This window comes from Gopherus evgoodei, chromosome 22 (genome assembly GCF_007399415.2).
Source record: "Gopherus evgoodei ecotype Sinaloan lineage chromosome 22, rGopEvg1_v1.p, whole genome shotgun sequence".
Lineage (NCBI taxonomy): Eukaryota > Metazoa > Chordata > Testudines > Testudinidae > Gopherus > Gopherus evgoodei.
This window is the reverse complement of record NC_044343.1, coordinates 910,400-930,337: the sequence shown is the minus strand read 5'-3', so window position 1 is coordinate 930,337 and position 19,938 is coordinate 910,400. Positions and strand designations below refer to the sequence as shown.

The window sequence follows — 19,938 nt, the reverse complement described above, 5'->3', positions numbered from 1 at the left end:
CAAATCCTCCAGGACATTCTTCCCCTCTCTGCAGGAGACCGAATTGAAAACTTTGCTGCTGCAAGGCCAGAAGGTTGGGGATACAAACGCTGGCTGGGGGCTGGGCTGACTATTCTCTGACCCCTTTCACATGGATCCAGACCCAAAGCCAAGGGCTCGAGCATCAGGTCTCTGCAAGTGAAGCCATTGGCTGAGAAGAGCAGCCTTGGTGCAGCAAAATCTCACTCACTTTCCCCAGAGAAACAACCATCCATCCACAGCACCATGCAGAGAACAGTGAGTCTGCCAGCAGGTCGGAGGCGACCCCAGGGACCCAGTGCTTCCAGCGGGGGCTGTGGATGGGAGCAGAGGACAGGCAGTACACTGGATACTATGCTAAAAGGAAGGGGGATTCCCAGTCCAGAGCCCTCCCCACAGGGCTGCCAGCCTAGCCCCTGCATAGCTGAGACTGCCCACTCAGCACTCTCACCTACAGGACAGTGCTTTGGCACCAGAATGGTAGGCTACACTTGCCTTTTCCTCTGCCATGCTGGTGAAGAAGACTTCATCCTCAGCAATCAGGGATGGGGAGAAGGTGTCTGGGCTGCTGCAGTCTGACGTGGGGATGCCGCTGGCAGCAAACTCCCGTGAGCACGGCTTGCAGTCTGACCCTGCAAGAGAGAGACAGTCACGGTCGCTGAGCAAGAGGGAAACGGGAACAGCCGCAAGGGCAGCGATGGATCAGATGCAGCCACACAGAGCGAGTGCAGAACAGGGCAGCCCCAGTGCCCAACACATGGCACACAGCCCCTTGGGCTCCTACATGGTAGCTGTGCTGGGCCCTTGTGACCTCAGAAGCCATCAGTCTGGAGCCAGCTAGAGAACCGCCTGCCATGGCCACCTTGCTGAAGGTGCACTGGAGACGCTGCAGTCTGCCCCACTGAGACCAACGCAGCTGAGCAGAGGTCAAGCTGCTGGTGGCAGAAGGCAGACACTGGTCCTGTGTTCCCCATGGGGGGCTGTAGGGCACTAGATACAGACAGCAAAGCCCTAGAAAGGAGACAGCACAGTAAGGGACAGAACTTGCTCTAGCCAAGGTCAGGCTGGGCACCCTCCTTAGCCCTTTGCGGAGAGACACAGGGGAGTTAAGGAGGAAGCCCCAGTGAGACAAGTCAGCCACTGGCTGAAGAAGGCCCAGGCACTGCAAGTTGAGCACCGATCTCTATCTCAGGCCAGGCCCAGCCCTCGCCCCCAGGCTGCTCATTTGGACCTGTCCTTTCAAAGAGGGTTTACCCGCAGAAGCAGTGCCCCAGGCCGGACCCAGGCCCAAATCTGTTCCCTCCCCCCTGCCAGCATATGGCCAACCTGTCCCCCAGCTACACTACGCCATGTGGGATTTGCTGTTTCCTCACCGAGGATGCAGAGGGGAGTTGAGCCTGCCCTTCGTGCTGGCCCCGCACCAGGTCACTCCCAAGCAGGAGGGCATTTTAAACAATAACCTGAGCATATGGGCCATTAAATGAGCCAGCGGGTGACCAACGAGGGGCCTTGGTGGTCAGCAGATCTGGCCATGACAGAGGGAAGGGACAAGCGGAGTCTCTATGGCCCCTACAAGAAACAGCCCAGGTGCCTGAGTCCTGATGCAGCAGGAGCAGGGCATCCCTGTGGGGCACATGGGGCCTGCACAACCCCCAAGGCCTGGTGTCCCTGCCCCAGGGAAAGCACGGGGCATACAGGGCCTGCCTGGAGAAGGCAGCACATATATCTGCTAAATTCAGTATAAAATCAAATGGCACGAGACAAGCAATCTGTAACCAGATCCTTCCGAGTGTGATCAGGCCCTGACTGAGCCAGGGAGCCACCAACCACCATGCTGGGCGCTACGTTTCTCCCTGGCACAAGGCCCTTGTGATGAACTTGGCCTCTTCTCTCCAGTGCTGACCGTGTCCCATCACCTGCCCTAGGACAGACAGCAAACATGACACCCTGACAGCAGAGAGGGCGATGGGCTGTGGGGAGGCCTGCACTGAGAAAGCCAAATATCATTGCTGGGGCTGTGAATGCAGCATTTCTGCCCCAGAATGTGCCTGTTCCCTGCTCCCTCGTGGCCCAAATGGGGAGCTTGAGCCCTTCCGCTTGCAAAGCGATTTTCCTTCGCCGCCGACAGGTGATAAATGTTATGCAGAATGTCTCCTTTGCCCCCAGAACCCCTTAGGCAGGGCCCCCTCCTCAGGGCAGCACAGCTGGATTGGCTGCAATTCTGCTGCATGGAAAGTCTCCTTTGCTCATGATCCCTAGGGAACAGGGGAGTGCTCGTGATGGGCTGTAACTCTGCACAATGTGCTTCACAAGTACAGAACGTCTCCACTGGCCCCAACCCAGCGAAACGTCAGCGAATGTGGCTCCTGAACAAGTGCTGTGGGGGAGGGTCTGAGACAATTCAGGGCAGCCCTATGGCTATGGGAAGCTTTCTTGTGGGACCCCCATGGCTCTCAGGAGGGGAGCCCCAAATTTCAGCTCTTGGGGAGGAAGCAGGGCTACTCCTCTGACCAGAGCTACCACAGACCTTCAGGGATTGACAATCTAAATCACAAGCCAAGCAGGGCCTCTGGGCAGGTCTCATCCTGTGAGCACCTGAAATGCCACGCTCCTTAACTCCCCCTGCACTGCACCTTGGCAGGGCAGCGCCTTCAACCATCATGAGACCCAGCCGCCTTCACGTCCCCTCCTTGCTGGCTCGGGTCTGGCATGGAGACTGGGTTTGGGTTCACTGATCTCCTGCTCCACTTGTTCCATTTCCAGGGTCTGGCAGGCTTCCACATCCCCAGAGTCCCCCTGACAGCAGTGGCACCAGCTCACCAGCACTTGCAGGAGCAGAGGCTAGGGCAGGCAGGCAGCTCGCGCTCCGCCAGCCAGCCATTCCCAGGATTCCACACGCTACAGCAGGCGATTTACCGTAGCCATATGGTAAGGCCTGAGGCCTTTGTCTGCAGCCATATTAAGACAGCAGCAGCCATTAGCTAAGAAGCAGAAAGTCACATCCTCACATTCAGGGTCAGCTCCAGGCACCAGCCCAGCAAGCACATCAGGCTCTTTGGTGGCAGGTCCCTTGGTCCTTCTTGGAGAGAAGGACCTGCTGCCGAATTGCGACTGAAGAAGAAAGCGTCGCGGTGGAGCTGCTGCCAATCACGGCTTTTTTGTGTTTTTTTTCTCCCGCCGCTTGGGGCGGCAAAAACCCTGGAGCCAGCCCTGCTCATATTCCATCTAAATTACATTAAAACAATGTAATATCGGGCTGTTAAGAAGGCACCTTCCTAATAGCACCTACCATCAGAGAAAGAAACAGAAATTTAAAATGGTTAAAGAAAACTTGGTTTGATAGCATTCTGTCTGGCAATAAATCACTTATCAATAGTTGTGAAATCCTCATTTCTTTATTGTTTTATCTTTACAGACCTCAGGTATTGTAGGCAAGGGGCTTTGCCTCCCCAAACAGCCTACCGTGGCCCCACCTGCAAGCCAGCGTGCCTCCGGCAGCGACTCGGGGCCACCGAGGCAGCTGCTGCTGGGCCATGCTCCCTGCCTGGCGCTGACCGCCTGAGCATCGGGACTAGGGACCGTGCTGCCCAGAGCCCCGAGAATGGGGCCACAGGGACTGTGTTGCCTGGCCACCCGGAGCCCCGGGGCACAGGGGACTGTGCTGCCCAGAGCCCTGAGCCCCAAGGCTGGGGACGCGGTGATCGTGCTGCCCAGCTGCCCAGAGCCCCGAGGCGTGGGAACGGGCTGCCCAGAGCTCTAAGCCCCAAGGCTGGGGGCGTGGGGACTGCAGTGACCGCGCTGCCCAGAGCCCCAAGGCTGGGGGTGCGGTGACCGTGCTGCCTGGCCACCCAGAGCCCTGAGGCACGGGGACCGTGCTGCCCAGAGCCCCGAGGCTGGGGTCACGGGGACCACGCTGCCCAGCCGCCCAGAGCCCTGGGGCACAGGGACTGTGCTGCCCAGAGCCCTGAGCCCCAAGGCTGGGGACGCGGTGACTGCGCTGCCCGGCCTCCCGGAGTCCAGAGGCTGGGGGCGCGGTGGCTGCACTGCTCAGGGGCTGTGGGTGCTGAGGCTGCAGTGCACTTGGGCTGGGGCCTCACCCCACCCCCACCCCCAGCTGTCTGGCACTTGGCCTGGGGGGCCACAGTGAGGGTGCTTCGGGCTCCTGCAGGGGAGGTAGCAGGGGGAGTGTGGGGCTTCAGGCACAAGGGGAGGGGCCAGGGGTTAGCCTCCCCAGGCAACTGGGTTACCGGCTGCCCATGATTGTTTCTGTTACATAATTAATTTTGCTAGGTGTAAATTAAGGTGGTGGGATGATTAGGTTAGAGAATTTTGTTACAATATGTTAGGATTGGTTAGTAAAAATTTAGTAAAATGATTGGTTAAAGGTATAGCTACACAGGACTCAAGTTTCACTATATAAACGGGGATCCAAAAGGAAGTTCTTTGGGGAACCAACTCCAGGACACAGCCCCAAAGATCAGAGCTGCCAGACTTCAACACTCTGCCAATGACATGGTGCAAAAGCTGGAGTCCCCAGATGACCTGATCCTGACTGGCCATGAAGAAAAGTTCATCTGTCTTACTGGGACTAGAAGTAGTTAGCACAGTATGTTTAGTGTGTGCGTTCTGTTTTGGCCATTGTTAATAGGGGTTAAGTAGGATATTACTGTTTAAGACTCTTTCACTAGTAAAAGACCCCGTAAACCCACAAAAGATTAAGCCCGGAGTCCACAGGCAGGGCCAGCTCCAGGCCCCAGCACGCCAAGCACGTGCTTGGGGCGGCATGCCACAGGGGGCTCTCTGCCAGTCGCCTGCGGGAGGTCCACCGAAGCCGTGGGACCAGCGGATCCTCTGCACGCCTGCGGGAGGTTCACCGGAGCCACGGGACCGGCCACCGGCAGAGTGCCCCTCACGGCATGCCGCAGTGCTTGGGGCTGCGGTATGTCTAGAGCCGCCCCTGTCCACAGGGAATGGGTGTGTGCTCTGAGTCCAGAGCCCACAGAGGGGTAAAGTTTGGTGCCTTTCGCCTGGATCCCTAGGAACTGGGAAAGGGTGGGGGTGCCTAAACAAACTGGGTTACACCTTGAGCACTAGGTAGATGTGGGATGTCCTAGAGTGTGCAAGTGGCAGAGAATTTTGTGTGGGTAACATCGCATGCTACAGCAGGTGATTTCCATGGCATGCAACCTGGACTGTTCTCCCAGCCCTTGGTGAGCCCACAGGCCCCTGCACCTGTCAGCTGGGAGGAGTCCCATACAGGCGTTCCAGTTGCCTTCTCCACAGAACAAATTCCCAGATACTCCAAAGTGACACTGAAGAAAAAGGGCCCAGAGCCCAGATCAGCTACCCCCAGAGACAACTCTGTGCATCAAGGAGCACATGGCTTCCACCAAGGAATGCCCTTGGGTGCCCCCCCCATCTCCTTCCCTCACTGGCCAGGGTTCTTCAGCACTGCGACAGGTGAGGTTCTCTTCTCCATAAATGCACATCTCCACCATGTGTGTAACCTGCTTTCACATGCATAGTCTGGATCGTCCCAGAGAAAGATGGGCTTGTCCAGCACCCACAGATTTCACCCCCACCCCAATGGGCTCCACAGAGTAGTGCCAAAGTCACTCAGAACAATGGGGTGCAAGCTGTTTCCTACCAGCCTGGTCACTCGTATCTGCATCCTTGGCTGGGGAAGGATTCCTCTTGACTCCTGGCATGAACGCCCATTATCAGAGTCTGCAGCCTCACACATGAATACTGCAGGGATGAAAAGCTGTTTCACAATAAGTCCCAACAGTGAAAGAGTCATTGTCCTTGAAAAGAGGAAATTAGCATTCTCAGCTAATGCAGATAAAGAGCAGTTGGAGCAATGCCCTGTTCCACACCTGGATTACAGATAGTTGTTACAAACTTTGAGGCACTTCTCAGGGGCTTCTAGTCCTATGAGTTTGCTCGAGGGCCCACAGGCAGTTGCCCTCCATGGGAACGCAGGTGCTAAACCTACAAGATTTAAACACATCAACAATTTTACTCTCATCCTTTATTCTTAAAGGCTACAGCCCAGGAGAGACTTTGGAGGTGTGAGGCTAGAGCCATACGCTGGGGTTCTAATGACAGTCCTGACCAACATGGAAGGATTTCACTCTCTGGTGTCAGAACGCTCCTGTGACTGTGTCCTCTGCCCTGTAGAGTGTTTGTGTGAGTGAGAGTGAGAGAGAGAGGCATGTGTATGCACACAACCTGATAGCTCATTGAGAAATAAAACAAAGGCTTGACATGGTTCATGGTACAATGCATCATCCAGCTGACTACAGCACATTCCTATGTAGTGAGCCACCCTGAAAACATTAACCATGATCTTGAACCCATGGAGAATTCAGATGCCATCTCTGAGGAATACACTGGACAGAAGCCAGGCCACTGGACCAAGCATTGTGGTGGATAATTGAAGATACAGTCTCTTGCTTTATTTTCTGCAAGAGGCCAAACACTCCAGCTGACCCAACAGGACAAACCAACTCTGCAAGGAACACAACACAACACACTTCAAAACTGAAATAAAACAAAGTATTCTGTAGATCTCTATTGCTGACCCCATACGTGACATCAGGAAACCTGAACTAACTACTCTAAGCGTATTTAAATCACTTTCTGCAATGACAACACTACACATTTCATGCACGTGGTTCACTTGTTTAGACTTGTTTAGACTAGGCTGGCTTAATGATCTTCTACACAAGCAAGACTGTCCAGCATCGAACTGGGTGATGAGTATACAACCAGCCTCAAGATGGGTAAGCCCTACAGAACTGTCCTAGAGTAAGTGTACAACCTCCCTCTGGATGCTAATGCATTACATGGAACTTGGCATGCAATGATGTAGCTATTTGATGGCTGTTAATCTTTCCTTCCTGAATCTTAAGAATTATGTGTTCCTTCCAGAGACTTCAAATTACAATTGCTACCAATCAGCAGAGGCAAGTGTCTGGCAATATGCATTTTTAATTTTATTTTTTCCCATATGTATTAATTGGTTCATATGAGAGAAAAAAACCCTAAAAGATTACACTGAAATCCCACATAAAAGACATTTTAATTTAATCTTTTATTTATAGGCTATCAGCATAAACACCCCCATTAAAATGCCCCAGGAGTTCTAAGGGCTTTTGTTTACTCTGTCACAGGATTGTGCTGGACTTCCTCATGTTTAATAGATAGCAACAGGAGTGGAGATGACATCTCACACTTAAACACGTCACAAACCTAAATCAAGCTGACTGGCTACAGCAGAGGCATTGGGCTGAGATGAAATAGGCAGTTAGTTGGATGCCCTGTGTGATGAAAGCCACAAGAGGCTCCTGACGGACAGGGCTAGACATTGACATAGACCCTCCCATGGACCTGGATCGCATTTGCCCTTCTGGCCACAGAATCGCACTGGAAGCTCATCTTCAGGTGATTATCAGCCAGGACCCTCAAGTCTTTTTCACAGTGAATGGCCTCCATGTCAGATATGCCACTAGCAGGAGGGACTGCTCAGTTGGCAGTGCCCAAGGGGAGGGAAGCAAGTTCTGTTTTCATAGTGAGAGGTGCCTAGAACAAGGGAAGAAAAAGGAAGCCTCTTGTTTTCATGCCTCCTTTGAAACAGGGAACCTTCTCTGAAAGCGAATTGGCAGGGCCCCAAAGGTAGCCAGCTGCAGGGACCAGGCAGCCAATGCAGACTGACACGCGTTTTGCTTCCACACCGATGTGGGTGATAGCTCTGAGTCACACATGTCAAAGTTAAACCAATAAGTGTTTTCCTCTAACAGCAGGAGCCACGTCCTGCCTGCCGGAGCTGCTCCAGAAAGAGGCCCATCGCGCCTGTACAAGGCGGCCTTCAATCTTCAGTGCTGAAGTGGAACCCTGGAATGGAACCAGCACTCTTGGAATCCTGGAAAACATGCAGCTTGTTCTCCTCGTGGCATCCCGGGGCTGGGGATCTGGACAGAGGCACAGACTGCAGCCAACGTAATGTCTTCACCCCCCAGCACAACATAGATCCTCTCTGTGCATCGCAGACACTCCTATTCAACACTCAATAAATCAGTCCTGCACACCAGCCCCCGGAAACTTCCTAACACAGCCCTGCACAGCAAGGCATCATTATTCAGCAGCATATAGAGCCCAGAGCTATAGGGCTGGGAGACCATTTTAGGCAATGTGTGCACAGCCAGACATGACAAATTAAGCCCCAGGCTACCTTTGCAGTGACTCCTTTCCAGCTAGTACCATGGAGAGAGACGAGGTGAAGGGGTAGCCAAGTAGCAAACCCTCCCAGGAGCCAAAGACTAAGCAAACAATAGGAGCCTTGTCTGATGCCCTAAAGGTCAGACTGGCTTCATCCAACTGCCAAGAGAAGCAAATGTCTAAGTCGACAGACCCCCCAGATTGGCCTGAGCCAGTGCAGACTGTGGAGTATGGGTGTCATGTCACATCAGCCATGTTAATCTAATCCAGCGGTTCACCTCGGGGGCTGTCAGCAGGTTTCAGGGGGTCTGTCAAGCAGGGCCAGCATTAGACTGGCTGGGTCCCAGGGAAGAAATCCCATCCGGACCCCACCACGGCAGGGCTGAAAAACAGTAATTGTAGCCTAGGTGGGCTGTGGAGTTTTTATAGCATGTTGCAGGGGGGCTCAGAAAGTAAAAGGGTAAGAACCCCTGACCTAATCCACGTAACACAAACAGCTCCGAGAGTCCCTCCCAGGACAGAGTCTCCTACTAAGCCAGCATCACTATCGGCTACACCCAATTGGTCACTATGCGTAACAGCCTGGCACGTGGACAGGCGCACCACATTCGCCAACCAGCCTCTGAAATTCCCAAATTTTGGCTGGGCAGACTGGTGTGCACACAAGAATCAACTGGGCGAGACCCAATCCACACTTGCGCAGAGCAACCACTCAGCAACTGCTGAGAAGATCCATCGTCCTTTGCTGAGTGGGAGGGGTTTCCTGGCCCCAAGGAAGCCCCCAAGTAGTCTGGCAGGAACCCAGAGGCAGGATTCCCCTCCTACACCTTCCTGACTCCAACAGCACAAGTGAGAGCAGGGCAGGCCCAAGTGGGACAGAGTGACCCTGGAGCAACATTGCAGGGCAGAACTAAGACACATGCCTGCCAAGCACAGGAGCAGACTGCGTGGCAAGGGGCATCCACACAGGGCTGGCTCCAGCTTTTTTGCCACCCCAAGTGGCAAAGAAAAAAGAAAATAAAAGAAAAAAGATAAAGCTGCAATTGGCGGCGCTTCGGCGGCAGCTCTACCGCACCACTTCATTCGTCAGCGGCAATTCAGCGGCTGGTCCTTCCCTCTGAGAGGGACTGAAGGACCAGCTGCCAAATTGCTGCCAAAGACCCAGACATGCCGCCATTTTCCAATGGCCACCCCAAGCACCTGCTTGCTAGGTTGGTGCCTGGAGCCAGACCTGCATCCACAGCACCACTCTGGGAGAGCTGGACCAGTCCATGGCCCTGAACGGGGCAGGACACGCAGCATCAGGCTTCCCCCACCCAACAGAACTCTAAGTAGGAACCTGCAGTTGCTGGCCTTGTGCCATGTCTATACTGCGGGCACTATCACAGTATCACTACGGTGCTGCAGCTGCGCTCCTGTAGCGTAGATGCTTCCCAGAGCAACGGAAGGGCTTTTCCTCGCTGAGAGGCAGAAGAATCTGTCCATCAACCTGGCTGCATCATCAATGGGGCTTAGGTCACAAAATGTGTCCCCTCCCTGAGAGCCATAGCTAGAGCCGTGTAACTTTGAAGCATAGACCAGGCCTTGGGCTCCATGTGTTTCTCCTTTGTGAAAGATGCAGGCTCCTCGGGGCAGGCAGGCCCAGTGCAGCAACATCTGGAGGGGTGGGGATAGACACCTCTGGCGCAGCAGCAGCTCCCACCTTGGCTCCGGAGGCTAGAGAGGAGATGACAGAGTGATGCTCTCAAGAGCATTCACTGTTTGCTTTAAGGAAACATTAAGCAGATTAGGACTGTGGTTGCTTAATGCGCCTCTGTCTGGGAACCATAAAAGGGTATTGCTGCAGGGAGCGAGTGCCTGGCCGTGGAATCCCCAGAGCTGAGTTTGTGGGGAAATGGTCTCCGAGTTCCCTAGAACTGGAAAGGGCCCAACCAGCAGCCTGGGAGCCTGGTTTGATTTAAAACTCAGCCACAGCCTGGCTTCATGGCTGGCATCCGGTCCCGGAGCCGAGCTCCTGCACACATAGAAGGGAAGGGACATGCTGCACAACAAGACAGTTTGGGACGTGTGTAAATGCACAGCAGCTAGGAGAGGGCAGGCCTATGACCTGGGTGAATCTGCCCCTAGGCCCCAAAGGACAGGACAACACTGGAGCCTCTTCCACTCTGTGCCACTGGCTCAGGTTAATTCCCTGTGCCCCTCAGCCCCTAGGGCTGGCCAAGGCCAAGAGTCCCATCTCTGGGGGCATGCAGAAGGGCATGCAGGCCTGTAGCCCCTCTTTGGCTATGATGATATACAGACAAGCTGAACAGGTTCCACTGTTAAAGCAGAGTCTGGGTGTAAGTGCCAGGAAATCTCCACCACCGCCACCAAGAAGGATTAAAGCCCAGTGAGTGCAGTCCTTGCTGCTGCCTCTAACAAACCAGTCCCTGGTTCTTTGCAGACTGGGGTACCAGGTAAATCCAATGTAGACGCTGCACCTGCTTAGTGGTTAGAGAAAGGCAGACTGTCAGGGTCTATTCCGAGCTCTGCCACTGACTCACTATATGACCTTGGGCAAGACATTTCCCCCTAGCTGGGCCTCAATTTCCCCCACTCAATAGAGTGCAGGGTTTTGTGAGGCTCAGTGAATGAGCCAGAGAACCGTCTGGGGAGGAAGCACGCTGGAGAAAAATCAAGAGTGCACATTCCGTATGCGCAGCTCAGGGTCTCCACGTCTCAGGCGTTCTCACTGCTTTCTTTTTTCTAAAAGGTAACACTGGACACTGTGAAGAAAGGCAGTGATACCATGCCATGTAATCATTCCACAAGGCAGGAATGGCTAGGCCCCGGGGGGATTTCCCAGGAGCCTGAGCAGAGACTCCTGGACACTTATAACAATGGCACGTTTGAGAGAGAAAAAGAACTATCAGGAAGCCACCTCCTGGCCCCAAAGCCAACTCTTTATGGCTGGTTCTCCAGATTATTAGAGCTACAGACTAAGACAACTGTAGAATGCGCAATAAATCTGACGCTCCTGGGGGCTCTGCATGAGCGCGGCCCCTTGGTGCATGTGCCAATGCCATGCGTGAGCAGCCCTTCGCTGTGGCAGAAAGCAGCTTGAGGGCTGGGCTGGGGAGGGGAGACAAGCTGTCTGACTCAAACAGTAACTCTCAGCCATACACTGGGGAGTCTCCAGCCGTTCCTCCAAGCTGTGCCCAGGCCTGGCTGTTGGGCTCAGGCAGGGCCAGCTGACTGCTACAGAAACGAACGCACACACAACTAGTGCACCCACGCAGGGACGTGGGGATGTTGTTAAACTCTATCATCACTTTAGGGAGACAGGCAGCAGGAGGCCCCGATTGGGTCCCCTCTGGTCCCTCCTGGGCACCAGGGCAACATGGTTCCTGGCTGTATATTTGCTAGGTCTTTGTCCAGTTTAGTTTAAGTTCTCTCAAGCGTTGGAACTCCCCCCGGAGATGATCACCCAGCCCGATCCATCTCAGTGAGCTCCGGTCTCCGTTTCTCGTAGCACCCTCAGGACCTCCCCCTCCCCGTAGCAATCACTCTTCACGCAGTGGGCCCAGGGCCAAGTGACATGTTCAGCTTCTTCCTCTTTCCCCTAAATCAGCCCCTGAGCCTGCTGGGTGCTGTACTCTGAGCTTCCTTTAGCAAATGCCCGCACTTTGTCACAGGTTCCAGACCCTTTCTGACTGAGCTGGGTCAGGATTTCTGGCAGCGACTGCTACTGTTGAACCAGTTCGTTTTCCAGGCGCGTGTGCTCACTCCCTTCATGCTGCTGAACCAAACACCCACTGTCCATTTTCTGAGGCTGGTAGCTGGTTCACCTGTCCTACTCCACTCCAGGCTTGAGAGAACCAGAAGACAGCCTAGGGCCTTTTCCCCATCTCACTCCTTGACACAAATCCCCTGCTCCCTCCCCACAGGCCAGCCATCAATCACGTGGGGGCAGCTGCTGGGCAGGAGGGGAGTGAAGTGCTGGTGTTGTTCTTTAAACCAGCTCCACCTGGACTACGAGCTTCCCAGGGTCCTGCTGAGAAAGGCTCCCGGAGAATCTCACAGGGGTGTTCAGGTCCTGAATTCCCCAGTAGCTACGGTCTGTTTGACACCCATGTGGTTAACACGTGGTCCCCACTAGATGAGTGCTTAGAGCCCATACGACATGGCTCATGAAGGACTTCTCATTCACCAGCTGGCGTACACTGCCTTCACAAGTCCTTTGTGACACCCCAGAGATGGCGGCACGGCGGTGGTGCATGGCATGAGCCCAGCACAGTTTGTGTTTGTCACACTGACAAAGCACTTTGGAAGATCCCAGATACAGTAACTTGTGGGGAGGGAAGTGGGGGATTCACATGCATTCTGAGAGTCTGATTTCTCTGCTGCTGGCCCAGAGAAGGTGCATCCCCAGCAGCAGCACAGGCCTGCAGGGCAGAGCTGCAGCTGAATGTCTTGTGCATGTGAGGCAAATGCCCAAAGCACAATATGTTCTGAGGCAGTGTTCACTGAACCCTGTGTGCAGAACGTACGGCGCTGCAGGAGGGAGGCTGCTGTGAGACCTCTCCAACACAATGCCTAGGGGCCAGTTAGCAGGGCTGGCGCTTCCATTTAGGTGACCTAGGCAGTCGCCTATGGTACCAGGATTTGGAGGGGCGGCATTTTGCCGCCCTTGGCAGCAATTCAGCGGCGGGGGGTCCTTCCACGCTCCGGGTCTTCGGTGGCAATTCTGCGGTGGGTCCTTCACTCACTCTGGGACCCGCCGCCGAAGTGCCCCAAAGACTGGGAGCATGGAAGGACCCCCCCGCCGCAGAATTGCCACCAACGACTGGGAGCACGGAAGGACCCCCACCTAGGGCGCCAAAAACCCCGGCGCTGCTCCTGCCAGTTAGTACCATGACATCGTTACAAGGGAGATGAGCTTAATTTGGAACTTAGCAAAATTCATCTCTCATCAGCTGCCTCAAATCTCCCTGGGCCCCAGCCAGCTGCCACAGCACATCCAGGTTTGGAAAGGGAAAGCATGAATCAGCCTTTTGGGAGCCTAGTCCCCTGTCAATTTCTGCTTCCTGCCCAGAATGACTTTCCATGTTTCGCTCAGTTTGAGTCTCAGATCCACCCTGTATCCATGGCTCCTTCACTCAGGAGAGGGGAGTGCTGGGGGAAAAGGCAGGCAGGGATGTGGGGAGAGAGGAGCCAGGTGAAAAGGAGGGGGATGAGCAGGCTGAGAGCTCCGACATTGCAGGTAAAAATACCTGGAAGCATCAGAGCAGCGTGGCAGTTGCACGCTGTAAATATTCACTGGGGAAACGTCTGTATAGGACAAGCCAAGCCCCAAGTGACTGCGAAATTCATGCTCCTCAGGCCTCCGGCTCTAGTGCTGGCCAAAAGCAACACAACCTTTTCAGAGACAGTTATGCAGTGTTTGGGGGCTGAGGACCATAATACCAGAATCAGTCTCCTCTGTCACCGCTCACCAACACCACTGGTCTTTGATTAACAAAGGGGGGCCTTAGTACCATGCGGTGCGCCACGTTCCTCAAATCACAGGCTGCTCCTGTCAAGTGCTGAGGCTTTGTGAGCCCACAAGTTCCAGGGGGTCTCCTTGAAAGCACCAGAGGGGCCTTCAGCCCCTTTGCACACATGGCTCTGGGAGCTGAGCTCTCAGCATGACATAACTTGCAGCACTGCCCGAGGTTCACCTGGAGACAGCTGCCTCTATAAACTTTAGGTTCTCCAGCCCTCTGGGAGCTATGAATCAAGTTCATTATCAAACCAGAAGACTGATATTTAACCAATTACCCAGCTGCTAGAAGCACTTAAAGTGCCCTGAAGAGAAGATTAAAGGGAAGGAAAAGCATGAACAAATATTTATACAGCATCCCCTCCGGCAAGGAAAGGATCATTTCTAAAAAAAACATAAGCCTCTCTGCCAAAGCAAGCCAAAACTTTGCTAGCCCCGGGTCTGGGTGTCTACACTATTCTGCAGCAGTTACCCAGGACCACAGAGCAGGGCTCCAACCAGCATCCACGGCCCACGGGTGGGACATTACCTCGCTTAAAGGACCATCTCTTCATCCAGCGCTTTGAGAACGACGGCCAGGAGTGGTTTAGCAGCGAGTCTGCCATTGGGGAGCCTTCTGAGCCCCGTTGGGGGATAAAGCCCAAGCAGAAGGCGATGATGCAGTCACTGCAAGGCAGAGCACAGCACGGTCTGAGGCAGCTCTGCAGACTCCAGCCCAGGAGCTGCCAAGAGGGGGAGTGGAGAAGCCAAGTGTTTTGTCAAAAGTATCAGCTGATAGATGAGGCAGCCAGAGCAAAATTCTTGAGCTTCGTATTGCCCACCTGCATGAAGGAGCCGTGCACACTTCCTGCAGCAGCAATGCCGGCAGGATGAGGACATCTAGGACGATGGCTCTGCTCCCTAAGCCCCATGTACTACTTACCAAATTGAAACTAAATACAAAAACAAGCTATTAGCACATCGGTAACTTTCCCCTGGCTGGCAAAGAGCTCCCCATTCCACTCCTGGTTACAATGATGATAGCCTGCCAAATCCATCAGCCACTCAATCAGCGCTGCCGTGTACTCGTACCATGGAAACAGAGGCTGAACACCACGCGCACACGGGCCTGGCATTTATGGCTTTGGCTGACAGCGTATCCAAGTGCAAAGGCAGAGCCTGAGTGAGTTCCACACAGGGCAGCCCTGGGAAGCCATCCCTCTGACAAGCCAGCAGCTCTGGGCAGCTCTGCAGCAAACCCACCATCAGCAGGGAGAAACTGCCTCCAGAACAGACTTGTCTCCAGCTCATTTTCCCCATAGCATCCAATCAGGCTAAGCAGGGCCCGCATCTTCAAGCTGCTTCAGAGGGAATAAGAGACCTGACCCTTCACCCAAAATTTGAGTGGACCCCTTGACTCAGTGCTGGTAACTCAGCCTACTTCCCCCCACCCCTCGGTTCCAGCCGATGCCCCAGACCTTTAACCCAACCTCTTGGCCCTGTGGCAAGGCTGGAAAAGCAGAGGTCTAGTCATGGGAAGCCTGCCTGAGATCTAGGTCAGTGGCTCTCAACCTTTCCAGACTACTGTATCCGTTTCAGGAGTCTGATTTGTCTTGTGCACCCCCAAATTATACCTCACTTTGAAATTACTTGTTTACAAAATCAGACATACAGAAGTGTCCCAGCCACACGATTACTGAACAATGGCTGACGCTCTCATTTTTACCATGTAATTATAAAAAAATTAATGGGAGTATAAATATTGTACTTACATGTCAGTGCATAGTATATAGAGCAGTATAAACTAGTCATTGTCAGTATAAAATTTTAGCGTGTACTGACTTTGCCTGTGCTTTTTATGTAGCCTGTTGTAAGACATGGCAAATATCTAGATAAGTTGATGCCACCCTGGAAGACCTCTGGGGTATACCTCTCAGAGTACACTGAACTCTGGTTGAGAACCACTGATCTAGGCCATTTCCCTACAGCCGAGTCTGCTCCCCACGGCTAGGCTCACTATTTCTCAGGCCTTGCTTACGTGGCTGACTCTTTACAAAGTAGAGGACTGGCTGCCTGGGGTGAAAAGACCCTGTCCTCACCCAGGCCCTGCTCTCAGCCTGTCTCCCCCAAAGCCTGCTTCCCCAAGAAACACCTTGTGGGAGGCCCTGCTAACCTAAGCCTGTGGAGCAGCAGGCACTGGCTTCTGGAGTCTCCCCAGCCACCAGGTCTGAGCATTTCCCGCCCCCGTCCTAGCCAGAGGAGAGAGCAGAGCAGGACAGAGCCCAGAACAGGGAGAGCCTTGCCTCAGCCGGAACGGCCCCTGCACTAGAGAGAGCCACTCTCAGGGCTGCTTTGACCCCAGGAGCGGAGAGCACTCCCCACCGAGGCCCAGGGCCCATTGTAGTAAGAGGAAGCCCTGAGATATAAACCTTGGTATCAGAGGCCTGGTATGAGGCCTAAGGCCTGAACTAAAATAATGGTCAAGACTTTGCTAACATAAAGCAAAGTGAAGCTGTGAGCCAGAGGCAGGCCCTGCTCACAGAAGCTGGCAAGGAAAGGGCTGATGCTGCAAGAAGATACGTACCTAAAAGGTACTGGACACCAGATATCAGAACATTCACATCCTTGCACATTCCGCACAGATAACAAGGAACAGGCTGACCCATCCCAATGACAGGGCCAAACCGGTAATATGATGCATAGAGTTGTTTTGTTCGAACCAACATGTACAAGGTGAGAGGCGGCACCTTACTATGTAGAGGGGTTGTACCTTGCTACATAGAGGGGCTGCACCTCAATACGTCAGGAGTGATGTGTAACTTGTTTGTACCTGTGTATAAGAATGCATCCCTGGGGTGATGTCTTTGTCCGGCCGAGGGGGCAGTGGAAACTGCCCCCTGACTGAGCAGAGTCCATTGACCGTGGGCACATATTAGTAGTATGCCCTGTAGAGTAACAATCTAGGGGGAACTATCGTTGTGTCCCATACGGCAATAAACCAGGGACTCATAAGGGCTCCCGTCCTCTCTCACACCAGGCAACAGGCTCCAGAGTCCACAGACATTTCACACGGCTCCAGGCAGATGCCAGTGGAGCCTAGATGAGCCCTCTTGCAGCTTCCAGCTGGGACCTCTCACCCGCTGCCATAGAGTGAGTCCAGGCCTTGTCCCTCCAGTCTGCCGAGCAAGCTCCCGCCAGATGTTCCAGTGGGAACTGGGGCTTCTCCTCCCATCTGAACCTATTCTGAGGCTGAATGGCCATGCAGCGCCCGTGCGCCTTTCCAGGCTTCCTCCCCTTGGGCATAAGGGAAGGGGGGGCAGCCACCTCAGGCTGTAGTGGGTACACTTAGCCTCTCCTGGCCGCCTCCCTGCACACTGCCCTCGGGGTGTCCAGCCACCTGGGAACAGCCCCTGAGGGAGCTAGCAGGGTATGGCTTACAGCTAGGAGCCAGGGTTCCTGGCTCTGACCTCAATTCACTGTGTGACTGGGGGTCAGTCACTCCCTGGGCCCATCTCCACTGTCCCTCCCTAGATCACAGGGCTGGTGACACCACCCTGTGGGGGACGTGGTCATTCTCGCTAGCAACATGCCCTGAAGCCAGTCCCTGTGTGAGGCTCCAGCTGCCGGACTGCATAAGGCCCATAGGGCTGGGTCCAGATTGTTGCCCAGGTCCCAGGCCAGCCTCTTCTCCAGAATCCCAGCCATGGCTCCAGGGCACCCCTCCTCCCTCAGTCCTGTGGGTGGGTGTTGGGGGCCTGGAGTGCAGTGGGGTTCCTCCTTCAGGAGCCATGGGGCAGCCCCACAACATTCTCCTGTCCCAGCCCATGGCCTGCAGAACATGGGGGCCCCTTGCCCATCCTCTGCTTTGGCACAGTCAAACCAACAGCAGCCTGCACCGCAGGATGGAAGGGCTCCTGGACTGGGAGCCGTGCATGCAGGCCGATGCTGACAGTCCAGCCATCACCCCAGGGGAGAGCCGCAGGTACCTCCCCTGGGCGTGCTGCCCCCAGCTGAGGAGCCCAAGGGCTCTGGCGATGCCAGAGGTGCTGGGTGCATAGGGCCTGGCAGGAGCGGGCAGGAAGACGGCTGATGCCTGGGACTCCTGGCGAAGGTACACCCGCGGGCACCTGGGAGCAGCACAAAAGCCCCTCGCCTCAGCTTGGGGGCAGGCACCTTTGCAAAGGAGAACAGGCCTGGGGGAGGCGGCGCAGGGCTAGGGCCTGTCTGCAGCCGGCCAGGCAAGAGCCTGGCCTGGGGCCGGCTACCGTGGGAAGCAGGAAGCCTGAGTCACAAGACGCCCAGTTGCTCAATGTGTGGGGATGATGGGGCCACCCACATCGGGGTTTCCTGCTGTGTCGCTGGCAGACAGGGCCTCTGCGTGATTGGACATTCAGGCCTGCCACCTGCTGGCTGGCACGTGAGCCGTCGCCTCATCTCACCCCCAGGCCGGCAGGCCCTGGGCAGCTGGGCCAGGCTCCTGCCCCTGCATTGCGGACCAAGGGGGCCTTGCAGGTCACTGCGAGACAGAGGGACAAGCTGCCCAGCATGTTTCACCGCTCCCAGGTCCCGGAGAAGAACAAGCCAATCCCAGCAGGGTTCTAGCACCCCAGGGCAGGGAACACCCCCGTGCCAAGGCGCAGACAGGGAGCTACCTAGGGCAAGAAAGACTGAACGTCTGGGAGGGGACCATCCCTCCCTCCCAGGGTGCAGGGCTGCCCTCTGATGACTGTGGGATTCCAGACACACATCCAGCCAGACACACCCCACGCAAACTCTGACCCTGCTTTGGAGCCCAAACCCCAGCTCCCTCTGCCACCCAGCTGCACTGTGACCCCTCTTACCACACAACCCACCCACCAACACCAGAAACTTCACTACCTGAGGCCAAGAGCATCTTCCCCAAGCAGCTGACCCAGCCCAGGGCTTCCAAATGCCTCAGCTCCCTCCACAGACTGGGGCAGAGAGGATGCTTCAGGTTACAACCACTGCCCTCAACCTTTCCCCTGTTACCCCAAACATCCCCCATCTTGGCCTGGAGCCCTGCATCCCAGGGGCCTCCGGGCCAGTCCTTGCAGCAGGGGTGGCATGTGAGGATGAGTTACAAAAACCCACAACCCAGCCCTTTCAGCCCAGAGCTAGTTGGTTCTCCCACAGGCCATTGCAGAAATCAAAGAACGACACAGGGTCCGGATAGTGTGACTTACCCAGGACGTGGCAGGCCTCTCCTCAGCACGCTGTGGCAGCAGTCTCATCGGCCCATGCCCCGGACTTCTCCCCAGGTATCGGGACAAGGCACAGCATCAGGACTCATCTCAGAAGTGTCAGCAGCTGCTGGGTTAGGCCTCTTGCCACTTCCCCTTTCCTGAGTCACAAACAAACCCGCCCCTCCTGGCCTGCAATTTGCCCAGGCCAAGGTAGCTCAGCTGCTTGCAGACACCTGCAGTGACCCTGCTGGGTGACATGGACAGGAGAGGCCCAGAAGCACCCCATGGGCTCCAGGCTGGCAGCTCACAGCACAGCCCGAGCTGGCAGTGGATGTGCAGCCAGCGACTGCCACAAATGGCTTCCTGTTCCGCTCAAAGAGAAACCACTTTGCACTTGCCTGCGCACAAGCGCTCAGCATCCCACCTCCCTCCAGCACTCGTAGGGAGCAGCAAGGCTCCTAGGGGAGGTTGCCTAATACTTTCCAGTATCCACAGCCTTGAGCCCTTTTCTCTGGAGCGCTCCACTGTCACTGTGTTTTGCTGCCAGGCCCTGAGCATGGCCTGCCTGAAGCCCTGCAGTGATGCATGAAAGCAAACAGGAGATGACAATTGCAGATAGAGTCTGCAGATGGGGTCCCAGCATCACAGGGGAATACGGGGGATGATGGGATACTGCAGTGCTGCACCACGCAGTACAGCAACCAGCACTGGCTAATGGAGACCGACACACCAGCAGGACAGACCCTTCTCTGCTCTCCAAGCTGGAGGGGGAGTTGGATGCCACAAAGACCCTTTCCTTGTCTGGGCACCAGGCTGGCTCCAAGCCCGAGCGAACCCACCACTCCTGGGTGAAGGGCTGACCTGCTCCCTCCCTCTGGCAATGGGTCCCAGGAAAGGAAGTGAGGGCATCTCTTCACCCTCAGCACCCCTGTCCAGCTGCATATCCTGGGACTTGCTACCACAAGTGGGTTTCTGGATCAGAGCCACCAAGGGCAG

General features: G+C 55.1%; 1 protein-coding gene across 2 annotated transcripts in view; it reads right to left on the bottom strand.

Annotated features, from left to right (window-relative positions):
* The window catches only part of LOC115638464 (rho guanine nucleotide exchange factor 18-like), a 38,111-nt gene extending 18,822 nt beyond the window's left edge, over positions 1 to 19,289 (bottom strand). For both annotated transcript variants that reach the window (XM_030540022.1, XM_030540021.1), the window contains exons 1-3: positions 18,943 to 19,289; positions 14,289 to 14,425; positions 514 to 650 (exon numbers count right to left, since the gene is read on the bottom strand). In XM_030540022.1, the coding sequence (XP_030395882.1) occupies positions 514 to 650; positions 14,289 to 14,364 (213 nt within the window). In that variant the 5' untranslated portion in view covers positions 14,365 to 14,425; positions 18,943 to 19,289. The remainder of the gene's footprint in view (positions 1 to 513; positions 651 to 14,288; positions 14,426 to 18,942) is intronic.
* Between the last annotated feature and the right edge of the window lie 649 nt (positions 19,290 to 19,938).